Consider the following 16273-nt stretch of genomic DNA (forward strand, 5'->3'; position numbering starts at 1 on the left):
AGAGGGAAAGCAGAGCAAGTACAAGACAGAGAGAGTGTGTGTGGTGCTGCAGCTTGTCAGCATACTTGGCAACTGCAGTTACTGCTGCCTTGGTTTTGTATCCAATTTGCAAGAATAACCACTGAGCTCCACACGCACAACACAAAAGTTCAGCTGGCACATATTAGGAGCAACACCAATATTCTCTTATCTGCGACTTGCAGCGTACGCAGCGGCAAATCGACAATGCAACTTACAGCATCCTTGCAGCTCTGGCGTTGTCAATGCAACAAGTTCCATGTTGAGCAGGGAGTACTAAAGGGGGCGCGTGATCTGACACAAACTTTGTTGTGCCTATCATGCTGTCAAACCGCAGAAGTCATCGCATCATTTTGCAAAAGTTCGCGCTATTTTACGCCATCGACAGCGACACCGAGTGGGCGGGGCAGGCAGTCCTATGTGCGCGGGTGGGCAGCCCCGAAGGCATGTCAGACAAAAGACGTAAAAGAAGCGCGTCAGGTTCGTTCGTTCGTGCAGGCAGAATAAATATATAATGGTCTACTGCTTGCTGCTGGGGCGTACCCAAGTTCGACTTCTAGGTGGCTGGGGCTTTAATAAAATATTATCATAAACGTAACGCAAGATAGTTTTTCATATGTTTATTCAGAAATATATGAGCGTGCGAGTGTGTGCGAAAGTTTTGTGCTTCTGTTTACTTCGCATCGGCACAGCGGACGGCAACTCTGGCAAAACTGCCAACTCTTTACATTTATGTGTTCTTTCGCTCGGCTAACGTTGTTATTTTCCCCCTCGCACGCACACACGCACATACACATATTCGCATTTTGATACTTTCATTATTTATTGCCAGCTGCGGGAGTAGTCAGCGAATGCGACTACATTCATAAATATATGACTAGCAATGCCGCAGCAAATCTAATGGAATGTGTTTTCTTGAGTTTTTTATTGCCCAGCTGAGAGTGTGGATTGTGTGAGATGCCTCCCCCTCTCTTCCACACTGCGTTACATATCATAATGTTAGCACACTTTGGCCATGGATATACGAAGTTGAACCACAGCTAAGGATTTCATTTCAAATCCAAATAGTTAGTAACTGCAGTGCTACATTTGTTTAGGTCAAAGCTTGGCTGACTTGTCTAGCCGGATTATTATCTATTACTACCTCACTAAGCAATAAGTATTCGTAATCCTCATCGCAGTATCTGTTCACATGTGCATGGCTACGAGCTCAAGGACATGTTTCGAGTGCCATGACCCACCACCATTCGAACTCCTCGTAACTCGCTGTCGTTAATATTCCCGTCGAGTCATGCCATTACTGTTGGGCAGGAGATGAACGCAATTAACTCTATATTTAGCTTCATTTCATATAATATTCAAATTGGACCGAGAGAGCTACAAAATCGATTATTCGACGCACACGTCAGCAGCGAGTAATCGATGTTATCGAAAGTTAACAAACAAGAAAATCACAAAGAAAGAAAATATTACAAATTAAATATTTACTTCAATCATTCTTTTACGTACTACTTGTAACAATAAAAATAATTTAGGTTCATATTTTATTGGTTTTATATTGAGTGGATAGTGAGCAACAAAATTATATATAACAGAAATATTGATTGTGACGGCTTCAATTTATTTAATTAAAAATGTGATTTACGTTTTTAGCTAAATTCAATTATTTAAAAAAAAAATAAATAAATTAGAAATGACATACGAGAATTCAGACAAAAAATTAAACATGAAACTATGTGGGGTCATAAATGAATATCAACACTCTTATTAGATTTTCATGTTTATTATAATTGTTGCTTAGCATTAACTTCTATAGTGCAATTAGATGTTTATGACAGCAAAGGTTATTAGCAAATGGTGTGGCAATCATTAAGTAAAGTAGCGAATATATCGACGATGGCGATACTGTACAGGTAGGCCATTCAATTAAGAGTATGTGCTCACATTTAGTAGGCCATTCTGTCCTGCATAAATTCACACGGTTAATAACAACCAATAAGCGTCGTAGGAGTTGTCAGCCTGTCTAATTCAATGTGTCGGCTGGTGAAGAGGGAGAACGAGGACGCGTGGCTAGAGTTAAACGCGTTTACAATAATTGCCTTTTGGCGAAATTCACTTTCGGATAATTGGGCACTAATCAATGTGAATAGGCCCGAGTGCTACCATAATAATAGTAGTAGAGTCGTAGCAGTAGCATTGTAGTAGCGTGGTTGGCATTGTTGTTAATGTTGTTGGTACAAAACCACAGAGCTTAACCACACAGCGCGGCCACACACACACACACACAACATAGACACACAAACGGAGTCACTCCCATTTGCACTCAGTCAATAGTTAACTGGTAACTGGCGTAAGTCCAAGTAACCGCCTCAATATAATACAACAACAAATTGCCTGTCAATCTACGTGTAACTTTTATAAATTTCCAGCAGTGGGATCTGCACGCTAATTCCCCTTCCATCCCCGTTCACAGCCCCTTCCACGCCCACAGACGCCTTGCGGCGCGTCCGCATCGAGTTTCAGCCATAATTAACAGCGGCCGTGGCAACTGTGTGAAAACTAGGGAGCAACAACAACAAGGACAACATCAACGCGAAGCCTTTGTAATGTTAGCTACTGCTAATGAACTCGCTCGCCTGTTGGCGTGCCAAAAGGTGAGCAGCGACGACTGAGAGACAAGCGGAGTGGGAGAGCCGAGGAGAGTTAAAAGGAGGCGACAGCGGCAGGCAGCATGCAGAAATGACTTTATATAACAGCCGCGTTATTTAGATTTTTATTGCTAAACTTTGTTACTTTTTTTTGTGTTTTTTTTTTTGCCACTTTGCCACACATTCGTCTGGCGGCAAGGTGTATCGAAGTCAGCCCGTTAACGACAACTGCGACTCGGAACGTCCTTCTCATGCGACACTTTGAATGTTTTAAATGGTTTTTTATTGCCTGTCCAAACCCGCCCAGTTTGGTTCACGTTGCTGTTGTGGTTGCCTGTGTCGCTGCTACTGCATTAAATTAGTTTAATCACTATGCAGAGCTCACAGCGGGGCTCACAGCAGAGCTAGAGCCAGAGCCGGGCTGTGGCCATAAGTAAGCGTAAACAATGTCAAAGCAGTGCAGACATTAGGTAGTTGGGTTGACGCCGCGACATCTCCGCCCCCGCCCACCACGTCTGGTGTCAATAGAAACATTAACGGGGCGTGCTGGCAAAATTAGCACAACAATTATGCAGATATTAGCAGACGTTGCGACGACGTTGCAAAGGTGTAAATAAACCAGGGCGTTGCTAGCAAACAAATAGAAAGAACAACCTAATACGACGAACCACTTAAAAGTGCTTTCAATGCGAAAAGAACTAATTTAAAATTTAAGAAAGAGAAATAGTAGGGAGATAGAAGTCTCAAATGTGCGGTTATTAAAATACCACTTGAGCAAACAGCTTTTGTGGGTAAAACAAGAGGCCACCTGTTAATCAGCAGCACACACAAACAACAAACAAACATAGATACTAATCCAACACCGTAAAAGCAGTTGAAAGGTCACATTACGCATACGCCACGAGCACACTTTTAACCCTTGGCACATTTGCGAGTAGTTCACAGTAGACAGACAACCAAACCCGTGTCACGCTTGTCGATTTATCTTTGTTGTCAAAGAGACATGAGAAGGGGGGATAAACAAAGCGCGTCTAATGTCTTCTGATAATTACAATGGTTTTTAATTCATACTTATCACACACGCAGTGCTGAGCATTTTACCGGTCACCACCTGGTCACAAGCCTTTAACTCATATGAGTAGAGAGCGAATGGAGTGAACGGTGACACGGGAACGTGGCAACAAAATGGTTGCCTCAAATGGTCGGCTGTCATGAAACATTTGTCACAATAAACTTTATTTGCCTTCGTGTAGTGTAGGAATTTTTGTGTCGTATACTTATTTTATTTGCTCAACGCTCAACGCTCGCTGCGTATTTGAAAGCAGTCTCGACTTGTTTGTGGCTTGTTGAATGTTTTTTTGTTGGTCGTTTCAGTTTCAGTTCAAGCTTGTTGTGCGTGTTGGGGGCGCATAAAGAGCGATCCCCGGCTCCACTCACAACAGTGACATTAGTTTGCATTTCGAGCAGTCGAGCAGAGGAAGTGAAGCATTTAGCATTACACATTACAAATTACACAGTTTAACTACATAGTCATATATAACTGGAGCGACCGAGACTCCGACTGACAAACTCATAAAGCAGCCACAGTCCGCAGTCCGGCCACGTGTTGACTGAGCGCACATTATATGTATATGCCATACTATAAAGGTCGTAATCATAATTAATTGGTAAGGTATGTAGTTTTTAATTAAAATGAAATGCCATTTCTGGAAAAGTTGAAAGGCACTCAGAACTCAAAACTTGTTGCTTGAATGAACAAAGGAGCTAGAGCACATTTGGACAGTTGGACATTAGTTACCTGTATCCTGGCTGCCACGCGTTCGCCATTGAAACGTTGCGGTATAAACCAGCCCTTCGTCGAGCCCGTCACAAGGACAATGCCGAGCAGGAAGAATAGAATCAGTGCGGTTATCACGAGTTTCGCGCGCGTTGAAATGACCATTGCCATGTTTTCTGATTTCTTTTTTTTTCGAATTTATACAGACATACACAAAAACACACACGGACACTCAAACACTCCCGAATCGTGGACAAATTGGTAACACTTTAACACTTACGGCGACGATTTCAAACGCGACACGAGAATTGCCTGGAAAAAGAAGCAGATGCGTGAATTGGAATATTAATTGGATGCTTTTGTAGTTGTTGTTTGGTTACGTTACACACTCGTACATGGATTTGGAGTTGGCGTTGGAGTCAAAGTTGGCCCCACACAACAAATGGTTTCAATGTATTCGACCCTTGGGCACTTAGATTCGGCTGTTGCGTTGCGTAGGCCCAAGTCTGCCTTCTCTCTACCTACAGCCTGCTGCCTGCTGCCTAATGGCTTTTGTGGCACGTATTAACCTTAGCAAGCGTTTTTGTGCTTTCACACGCCTCTCAAATGCCCACAACCTCAGTCTCTTCTCAGTTACACAGACCCAACACACACTCAGACTCAGCCTCATACGCTCACACGGTTGCCGGCACTTCCGCCGAACGCTACAAATGTAACACGTTTTATTTAATTTTTTTCCTTTTCTCGTTTTTTTTTTTTTTGCTTTTGCGTTGAGCCTTCTTTGGCTGCCCCACCGCTTGTCAGCATTTTCTCACCGATTTGCGCCGCAAAGGAGCGGCTGAAAAATAAAAGCTACCACAGGAGCCAGCAAAAAAAAAAAAAAAAAAAAAAAGAAACCAACACACACACAACACAGAAAACAAGAAAATGGTCGGGGGAAAAAAAGAAGAAAACTTTATGAAAAGTTAAGCTGCCAACAAGTTTATTTGCGAAAATATTGAATTATAGCAACGTCATGGCAAAACGGCGAAAGCAAGAACAAATAAACGGAACGGAACTTGGCAAAAAAAAGCAAACTGAAAATAAAGAGAGGTAGGTGGCAGAGTGTTTGGCGGGAGGGAGAGGCCTTAAAATGCGTTGCCTAGATTTGGCCACATCCTCAAGATGTCTCGGCTTTTATTTAGAGCGCATAAAGGCATAAGCCGAATGCCTGCGGTGGGCCATGGGGATGCGGTTGCGAGCTGTAGCGGGCGTGTCCTTGAGCACACCGAAAATGAAATAAAAAACGAGCCACAACTTTTCAACCTACATAATTGCGGTAAAAGTTGGCGCACAACACACACACACATAAAAATATCCTTTAACACACTCACACACACATAGGCCCAAGCACGCATCACACACAAACAGTTTAGCAAGAGGTTCGCCGCGCACAAAAGTATGCTACAGTCAGCGCATAATTACGATAATCGTGTCTGTCTCCCAAAAGCAACAGCAGCAGCAGCAGCAGCAATGGCAACAAAAGCGTCGGCAGCGTCCAAACAAACGCCGCTCACCTGACACTCCATGCCAGCCAAGTCGAGACACCACACAGCCTCGCAAATGGCAGCCAGTTATTGAGTCAACGGTTGACTCAGTGGTGTAAAACAAACTTTTGTGGGCCCAAAAAAGAAAAAGAAGAAAACCCAGCCAAAAGCAACTTTTTTATGCGCTGCCGTTGCCGTTGCCTTTTCCTTAGCCTTAGCCTTAGTGGCATTCTTCACGCAGCATTAAAATTCTACGGCTGCAGCCCCAGCACTTGGAGTCGCAGTCAAAGTCGGTGTCGGTGTCGGAGCCGGAGTCGCCCAGTCGCAGCTTAAGCTTAAAGTTTGGCATGGCTCAAGTTTCCTAATGAAATTACCTACTTGGACGTTTTTCGACTGCGTTTTTGGCCGCGTAATGAAAAGGGGCAAAAAACTTGTGGCACAAACAAAACACAAAAACAAAGAAAAAAAGTAAAAGCTGCCATGCCCAGTACGATAAGGAATTTCATATCTTCTTCCAAATTAAGTACGCCAAAATGAGTAATGACTTTTGAAGTTGTCATGGGTAACCGAAAACTGAACCGTTGAATGCAGAAATTTAACCAAAAATAATGCTTAATGCTGCTCCACTCCATGACCCTTTGTTTGCTCAGCTAGCTGCCCCCAAATGCGTTAGCGCCTAATGAAGATAATGGGACAACATGTATAAAAGGACTAACCTAACTCACACACAACAAAATAAACACGACACACATGTGTCAGGAAGGCAGGCAGGCAAGAAAGCAGTCAGGAGAATGTTTTATGTCTATTCATCGCCATCGTGGGGATCTTTTCCACATTTTGACATGTTATTTTTAATAAGCATCGTTTTGCACACAAATTTCCGCTTTAGATAATTTCATTTGGCATGTTTTTGTGTAGCAAGTAACAATGACTAACTGATGTTATACCTGAGCAGGGAGCTAAGCATGTGTCACACACTCGCATATATTCGTATGCATCCCTAATAAGAAGCGAGCACAATAAAATGTCACCAGAAGCAATGTTTAACCCCCGGCCACAGACGTGTCCAAGTTTGATCGATAGTAGCTCCTTTGGCTCCTCTTTGACAATTTTACCATGCCTCACATATGCCAGCGGGGTGTGAGTGTGTGTGTGTATGTGGGTGTGGGCGTCGGTGTGTGTGCGAGAGGGCGTTTCAACGGTTGGTCACATAAAGCGCTGGTTAAATTAATAAGAAGCCAAGAAGCCAGTCGAGAGCGCATTTCCCTGGCTATATAACAAGTGGGCGAGCTGGGCGTTAACCGCTTCACTAACGTCGGTTAATTAAAGTCCAACATTTGCATAATTTATGTTTATTGGTGCCCCAACAACAGTGGAAGTGGTGGCAGTTCCCAGTGTCCCTGTTTAAGGCCGCAATCGGGCATCTATAAAATCATAAAATGCATGTATTTTACCCGCACTCAATTTTTGTGATTTCTGTACAAGCAGCAGAATTTTTTCGTTTCGTGCCTTGCAAATTTTTATAAGAAATTTGATCATAAAATCAGCATTGTATATAAATTTAACGACTTGCATTCTCATCAGTAATAAAAATATGCGCAGAAGCACATAAAACTATGCATAAGTATGTCATAGTAGAATAAAGCAAAGCTAATGGGAGTCATTTTATCAAATATATGTAAATGCGAACAGTGACATTTAGTAAACTTTAATTTTGTTTTAGTTTATGGAACTTTGATTATTCAGCTTTAAACATTGCATAGGCATTAAAAGATGATTATAACTATTTACATAAAGAGAAATCAATTCAGCTTATCAATTTAATTACAGCTCTGCTTGATTCAAATAATAATCTAATGCAAATTTAATTGACATTTTACATTTACGGTTAATCCTCTAACTTCGCATTCTCTGCATCAAAAGAAAATAATATATCAAATACAAAATGTGTTGAATTAATTTGAATGACAATCAATAGCATTCAATCAAATATTTTCGTATATTTATTCTTTTTCACTTCAACAATTACAATTAAGAATAATAATAATAAACACCTGCTGACATCTAAATTCCCGACTAACCACATTCCCAATTAGATAAAACAACTATTTGTCAAAGGTTTGCAGCATTCACTTGGGTTAATTATAGCCGCAAATTGTACATTTGTAAGGGAATGGAGACCCACATTTAAGTAATTATATTTGTAGACAATGGCTTAGTAAAAACTAATTTCAAACACAATCGCGGTAAGAACAAAGCAGAAAACCAGCACGAACAACACGAGGGACAACAGGGCGGCTACGTAGTATGCATGAATATATGCATGTATGTATGTATATGTAAATAAACATTTTAAATTGAATTTTAAATTGTGTCAACATAATGGGTCAAAATATTGTATTATGATGCCAAATTGATAAATTTGCAAATCAAAATTACATATTATGGAAAATAAAGCCTATTTTGAGGGTGGCATGTAAGTCAATAGTGTAAACAACACACGCACGACGCAACAGAGTTGAGTCTAGTTATGATATTTAATACACACACAGCTAAAGACAAGCACTCTCACATACACATACACACGCTGGCAACATTCAGCCAGGGAAATTTATGACTATTTATGCTTGTTGGCAGTCTTCAACGCAACTGAACTAAGCCTCGCACAGGAGCCACAATGCATAAACTATTTAAAGCCCTGGGAATTTCGATCAAACGTATATTGTTGTTGTCTGTGCTACTGTTATTGTTGCTTTTTGGCATTCACATTCGTATTCGTATTGTCGATTGCCATATGCGTAATACTATTTAATTAAATGCACGCACTGACTACACAGCAAAAGCCGAACGTCGAGCACGGATGGCTTAAAACTTCAAATTTTACCATTTAATGAAGAGAGAGAACGGGAGCAAACTCTAATAATTATTAATCAATTTTTAATGGTATATTTCAGTTTATCCTAGAAACAAGGCTTCACGTCAGATGACATCAATACCATTTCTGACTTGGCCTGGCTTTTGTTTTCTTGGGGAAACTGTTAACCTTTTATCTGTAGCTAGAGGTCAGAATAAGTATGTCTTTTGTACGAATGCAGACATTAAAAAGGCCTTTTATTTAATAAATAAAGCGTATATTCGTTTGCCTGGCGGCAAAATGGTAACGTAAACGTTAACGCTAAAGACAAAAGACGACGGGCGAGCCAGCGAGCGAGCTCACAAAAATATACTCGTATTCGTATACACAATATTACACATACGCCCCGTGCTGCTTTAATATGCATATGCATGGCTGAGTGTTCTATATATGTGAGAGCTGAATTGAGCAGAGCAGAACAGAGCTGAGCTGAGCTGAGCGATGTGACGGTCTGTGTAGCTCTGCTTTAATGAGTTTGCCTTTGATTTGGGGCAACGCGAGCACAACGCACAACCAATCCATAAAGCCATCTCCTTCCGCCATACACACACACACACACATTTCCCCGCACACCCTCTGGTCGTGGCTTTGCCTATGACGCCTCCCGCCTAGCTTGTCATAATTTATGCGCAGCCCATGCTCAATTTGATAGGCGACAGCCTGCGACATGCAAACCATTTGTGTGTGGCCCATTGTACGATAGAACTCTTTACTCCAGCCGAGTGTTAACTCTACACAGACACAAGTATATAAATACATATATATATATAAATCTATATAGTATTTATATATATGTGCTGTGTGTATGTACATAATAAATATATTTACCTTTAGAGTTGTTGACGTCGCTTAAAGTCACTTGATTGTTGCGATTAACTACGATATTTGCGATATGCACGTTAAACGTATATGCTTTGGGCTTCGAAAATATTGAATATGTTGACAAAAATCACAGATAATTTAATTACAAATAGTTTGCGTTATTTATGCACTTTTACCGAGTATGAATTGTGTGTATTGTTTGATGCCGTTTAAGTTATTCACTTTTTTTCATGCCCATTTGTAATTACAAATGACAGCGCTTGTTATTTGATTTATAAAATACTACAACAATAATAGCAACAGCAACAACGACAACAGAAAAAAAACGTTGCGACTTTGTTCTTGTTGGTTGCTGGTTTTGTGTGGCTCTTTGGATATTTGTTGTTTCCGTTGTGTGTGCTCAACAGTTTGTGGCAACTGAAGCAGAGTCCAAGCGAGCGAGGCCAGGTCGTTTGTTAACTGGACAGCCGATAGCCCGCTGAGCGTAATTAATTTTCTCGTTCACACCACATGCATTTTGGCTTGTGCAATTGATTGATTTTCATGGAACATATTCTCACTGGCAGTAGTCACATTTAAATTCTTCATCTTTAATTTTGCAAAGCATACCGACACGAGAGTTTTTTTTTTTTTTGCATTTGCCACCGACGACGACAACGAAATTGTAGACTTGCGGCTTTTGAACACACGGAATACACAACAAAAGTTGCCTTGCAACTATAGTACAACAATAATAATAGTAACAACAATAACAACTAGAAGAACTGCAACAGGAAAACCGCGCGAGCCTGCCAAACTAATTGTAAATATTTGCACGGCAAGCAAAACAAATTTGTTCTCTCTTCGCCTTTTTTAATGTTCTTTTTTCTTCTGCTGCTTCGCGTTTTATTTACCGCGAGGCGAGATATGTTTTTGTAATTTGCAGGCTATAGGTAATACTCGACTATTACCATTTATTAATTTTCCACAGAAATCAGGCCTAGGCGCTTAGTCCGCAGCCACACGCGATATGCACAAAAGGACACGCGCAACAATCAGCGGCACGAATGTTGCTTTGATATGTGTGTGAGAGGGCGAGTGTATTTGATATGATCTCGATGAGCACTCTTATTGCAATTTCAACTACAACTTGAATCGTAAATGTAAGGTAAGAAACACTAGCTAAGTGAACGGTGGCATTTTCAAACGCTTGCGCCGTCTTTCCTTCATTTTTGGTCGCATAATTGAATTTTAATTGACTGAACTTTGTTTTGTTTTGGCTTTTTATTCGGTTTTGTGGGAATGGAGGCTCCTTTCATGGGTTCACGTAACACGTTTTGCTAGTCCGCTGGCTCACTTGGACATTATGCAAACATATTTCATTTAGGCATAAATCACTTTCGTTTTTTGCGGCTAAACTTGCACAATGGCTTCATTTGCGCCTGGATCACACATAGCCGCCGCTGCTGCCGCCGTAGCCGTGCCACACACAATCACAAACGCTCTTACACGAGACACGAGACGAGGTTGCGGACGCAGGACGAGAACGAGAACAAGAACGACCGAATGAAGCAAACCGAGTCAGAGCGCGACTTCAGCGTGCTGTGGCAGTGGCAGTGGCAGAAATACAAAAACAAGCAGCCGTTCGCACATGTTAACTGTTTGCGGCACCGAACGCGACTGAAAGGTAAACGCACTCGTCTCGGCTAGGCCCAATGTGTGTGAAGCAAATCACAGCAACATGGCGCACACCAGCACAAACACACACGCACACCGACAACCAGGACACTGAGTCGTGCCTCAGACAACATAAATGCGCTCGTGGCAGCCACAACTTCGTATGCTCTAGCGCTGAATAACTGAACAGCGTAACAGAGAGAGTGCGCTTCGAGTGAAACTCAGGCAGTCCCGACGTATACGTAATCCGAGTGAGAGCTCTTTCTGCCGGTGGTGTTTCCACTCTGAGTTGAGCATCGACTCGAATTGACACTCATGAGTTGAGACACCTTAACTGTTTGCCCGCTACGTGGTAATTTGGCGCCCTATAAGGGTGCTGTGGTGAATTTCTCAGCACTTGGCTGTGTGTTGAGAAGCTTACCAGCTGCGATTTCAACACATCAACCGTTGGTGGTGGAATTTTTCAAATGGCAAATGGTTCAAGCAGCCACTTGGAACAATTGAACGCACTTTACCGGCGTCGAGTTCCATTACAACTCATTGCCCAACGAAAAATTAAGTACTTGCACGTCAGACATCTGGTCTTGCCTTTTGATGTGCCGCCCACCCCCAAGCAATATAAGTACAAAAAATTTCGAAATTTTAAGAATCTAAATTCAAAATATTCCAGTCTTTAAGAAGAGTCATATGTGCTGCCGCTTCAGATGTTACAATAATTATTTCATGCATTATTTTAAAACAGCATCAAATTGGCCGCCGTAAGAACTTACCTCGAAATTTCCTCCCAGTTGCGAGCCAGCTTGCGCAATGTAAAGCACCGACGATGAGGCAAAGCTCAATTCAAAGGGATCTCTCACTATGGCCGTCGTATTAACGGCCTTGCAGTCATAGAAGAACACAACATTGTCGCTGAACACCTGAAATGCAATCGAGTTCCATTTGTCCGGCACATGGACAATCGGATAGCTGGCAATCTTAACATTGTCATTTTGGTCGGGCTGTGCATAGAAGAGCGTCACATTGTAGCTGTTCTTAATAACCGGCGACAAGTGCACACCCAACTGCACCACTTTGTCGTCCATAGATCTCAGCACACTAAACAGATAGCCACCTTTTAGAGAGCTCAGCTTATAGGTGTTTTGTATGGCAAAATCTGCTAGCTTTTGGGGTAACAGCACTTTGGAGTATGATTTCACATCGGCTGTGGAAAAAAAATTGAACGCGGGAAAACCATCTTCGCCCTCGCCGAACTTTATACTTGGGTAGTGCTCGTCGGTTATGATATCCGTCAGTCGATGTTCACCGAATTTATCCGCTGCACAAATAAAAGAACATAGTAAAATTGTTTTTAAGTATTTCAAAGCGAATGCAATGCAATACTCATTGTGCATGCATCTTCCAAGTATGCAATGCTTTTTGTACATTTTTGCATTATTCGTTGCAGCTTAAAAGTATGCAATGTTTTTAATTCAAACTTACTTTCATTGCTATCATCCAATTCTGGTTCTAATGCGCCCAGCACTGCAATAAGATGCGGCACAGCCAGCCAAAGCACAAGCAGCAGTGATCGCATTTTTATAATCACAAAACCTACAAAAGACGTAAAGAAACAACAAATTGTCAGAAGTTTAATAAGAAATATTTATATATAGTTGCTTATGATAATTAGAAATTAAAATTTTTTATTGTTTACTAACTTTGCCCAAACTAACTAAAGTCCAAAATCTCCTTATTGGATATAGCTTGATAAAACGTCAACATTGTAGTTACACCTGTAACTAGATGCAACCGCAGAAGATTTATCGACCACAAACAATAAGTTGGTAATATAAGACTCTTAACTCTGTTAAATTAGTCCCACGTGCTTGCCACATGCTGAGCCAGTTACTTGCAGTCACCTGCAAAACTGTAAACTGCAGTTGTAAGCAATTACATATGAATTGTGGGCGAAAAACCTCAAATCCCATATTCGTTGTCCTGCCTTCCTTCCCCTCATGATGACCACAGGCTCTTCAGGATAGAAGCCACACAATATTAGTTCGTGGTTGCTTTACAAATTATGTAATGCAAAAATGAAAACAACGTGATGCGTCACCTTCGCTAGACAATAGCAATACAAACACGTCAAGCCTATGCCGAGATTAATGACAATACAAAGTGGTGCTGATCGCTGAATCTTGAGATTTCATTTGTGCCAGCCAGTTGGAGTTAGTGGAGGAGAGATAAGCGAACGAGTGGCTCGACCACACCCATAAAGCTGATTTGTTTGCGTCGTTGCCGTTGTCGAGAGGTCATGAAAATGTATAGTAATGTCAGGGATCATGCAACAAATTGCCCATAAACAATAAACAACAACAAGTTTTGTCAACTTAACAGCCAAATAAAATGATACTTAATGAGCCCTCCCTCAACATGCACCCAATAAATCATTATAGGGTTGGGCTCCATGCGGTAATTACACATTAGCACAGCAGCAGCAGCTGCCATTTAAACTCGAATTGTCAACACACTCCAAAATTTGCGTTTGCCGTTTACTAATTCCGGGCCACATGGACCCAATGTAACACAATTAATGCGTGATATTTCACAGACACTTCGAAACTATCAAACTAATACTCATGCGTATGTGTGTTGGGCGATGTTTGACCTAAAATTGTCTCTGGACAAAAGGCAAACAATTAATATTTATAAGACAACTTTTGGTTGTGAGTAGTTCACGCAACGAAAACACGAGTTCTTACACAAAAGAGTGAGACACTTTCACATCCAAATGCAAATGACTATCAATTGTCAGCATTAAGTAAAAGTGTTTTATTCTATTAATTAAGCACACATTTGTTGAACACATTTTGATGATACGCACTGTGGAATGCCTCGGGCAATAACCCAATTAAGAAGTGTTGAAAGACTTAACAAAGATCTCAAATAGCAAATTGACAAATAACTTTGATGAACATTGAGATGAATTGTCAAAATATTCATGCTGTCCACTAAACACTTTCATGATTCTGAGAATCGAGAATAATAAATTCGATTTCGATAACTGACAAAGAATAGTAATAATCTTTGACAAAGGGTTTGACAATTTTTGAGACATCGAGTTGGATTATTCTTTTAATGAGGCAACATTTATGCAATGCACACAGAATACTTTGGCCGCCCACGCACGCATGCCTGAAGGTTCCCCAAATTGTTCTTAGAGGGTGTTGCTCAGAGGCGCAAGTGCTTAAGATGGATCGCACGTAACTCCGATTAGTTGTTGTCGGGGGACCTAACCTACAAAATGGGCACAACACTTTGGTAGAATCAGCTGTCAGGAGGTGTGGTTTTCCTCATTACGTTTGTCAGTTACAAATTTTAGTACACATTACAATTTGCCGTTGAAGCCAAGAGCTCGCATTTATGATTCATGCTGACTCAACACACACACAAACAAATCAAGCAAATCAGACAAGAGCAGCAGCAGCAATATGTGAATAGTTTCCCATAGTGGATTCATATTGAAAACGAAATTCGAATGGAAATGGAAATAGAAATGGAAAAATTTGAAAGTGATGGTCGTAAAAAAAGTGCTACGCACTTCCACAACACATTGAAAAGTCGTCAGAGCGTTGCATGCTTAAAGCAAACCAAGGAAGACCCAAGAACACCCAAGAAGCAGCGGCAAGAAAATCGAATAAAAATTTATTTTCAATAGTAAATCGGCTCAATATGAAAAAAGGGCGACGCGTGTGTGTCTGTATGTGTGTGTGTGAGTGTAAGTGAGAGAGGGAAATGTGTGCCAGTATGTCAAACAAGCAGCAGACCAACCCCCTTTCCCTTCACCATTCCCTCTCCACTACCCTGAACACAAAGAGACTTCGAGTCGACATGCGGACATCCCATATCCCATATTGACGTTGGCAGGGGCACCGATGCGTTGACTTGACTTGTTGCCCCTAAGTGAACTATTAGCTCTGTTGATTTTATGTTATCCAATTTGTTGCACAGCTGTTGAAAGCACAGACCAGGGGGCCAGGCGCTTTCTGGCTGTAAACTAAGCCCATACCCAGGGGCGCCAAAAAATTCGCTGCCAATCGCGCGTCGCTTTGTCAACATTTATTGCCCTTTTTTGTTAGGATGGGGAGAGAAGGGGAAGGAAACCCTCCCGGCTGCAATTCATTTTGTTTGATTTAAAGGATTTGCATGCCAAATTTGACTTTATTTGTTTTTAGCCATAACAAACACACAACGCAAACACACACACACACACAGGTAGAAACAGGGACTGGCATCAACAAGTCTGATGCTTGGCACATGCTCCACTAGCTGTTTTGCATGTTAACATTTTAAGTGCCTTCTTGATTCAAGGTGGAAATATTTTCCAAAACTGAAACTGTTTCGCATACATTCCCATGCACATGGCAGACTTAAACCAAGTGAAACAAGTTGTTGCGACAAGCCAATGCGGAGCATTAACCCGCATTTGGACACCACTCTCAAAACAGCTCAAATTGAAGCCCAGCCCAGACCCAGACCCAGACCAAGAGACCCAAGAGCAGGCCCAGCTGGCCAACTAATGCACGCATAAACTACGAGTATCTCAATCTGAATCTCGAGAAAATGCAAAAAGGTAACCTGATACCAAAGGCAGGTACTTAAATCTGTAAAACCTTGACGCCATAAAAGTAAATAAATGATTAAAAGCCAGTTAAACGAGCGCACTCATAATCGTAAACACTTGACTCAGCCCTACACAACATGCTTATGAAGTGAGCTCATAATGAACTCACTTGTCAACAAATTTAAACTAGACCTTTCTAGAATTTGTTTTATTTAATTTAACTAGAATTTGATGAAACGAAAATGTAATTACACTTCGATCAAACTGATCTATTGTTGCTGTGATCAATATATTCATTTGATTTCGATC

General features: G+C 41.3%; 1 protein-coding gene across 15 annotated transcripts in view; it reads right to left on the minus strand.

Moving 5' to 3' along the window:
* LOC117567544 (collagen alpha-1(XVIII) chain) overlaps positions 1 to 16273 on the minus strand; it is a 57808-nt gene that overhangs the window by 30139 nt on the left and 11396 nt on the right. For 10 of the 15 annotated variants that reach the window (XM_052004284.1, XM_052004290.1, XM_052004287.1 and 7 more), the window contains exons 3-4: positions 12841 to 12951; positions 12132 to 12676 (exon numbers count right to left, since the gene is read on the minus strand). In XM_052004284.1, the coding sequence (XP_051860244.1) occupies positions 12132 to 12676; positions 12841 to 12934 (639 nt within the window). In that variant the 5' untranslated portion in view covers positions 12935 to 12951. Of the gene's footprint in view, positions 1 to 4464; positions 4756 to 9711; positions 11348 to 12131; positions 12677 to 12840; positions 12952 to 16273 lie in introns of those variants that run through there. The other 5 variants (XM_052004291.1, XM_052004292.1, XM_034247602.2 and 2 more) reach the window with 3 other exon arrangements.

This window comes from Drosophila albomicans, chromosome 3, assembly GCF_009650485.2.
Source record: "Drosophila albomicans strain 15112-1751.03 chromosome 3, ASM965048v2, whole genome shotgun sequence".
Lineage (NCBI taxonomy): Eukaryota > Metazoa > Arthropoda > Insecta > Diptera > Drosophilidae > Drosophila > Drosophila albomicans.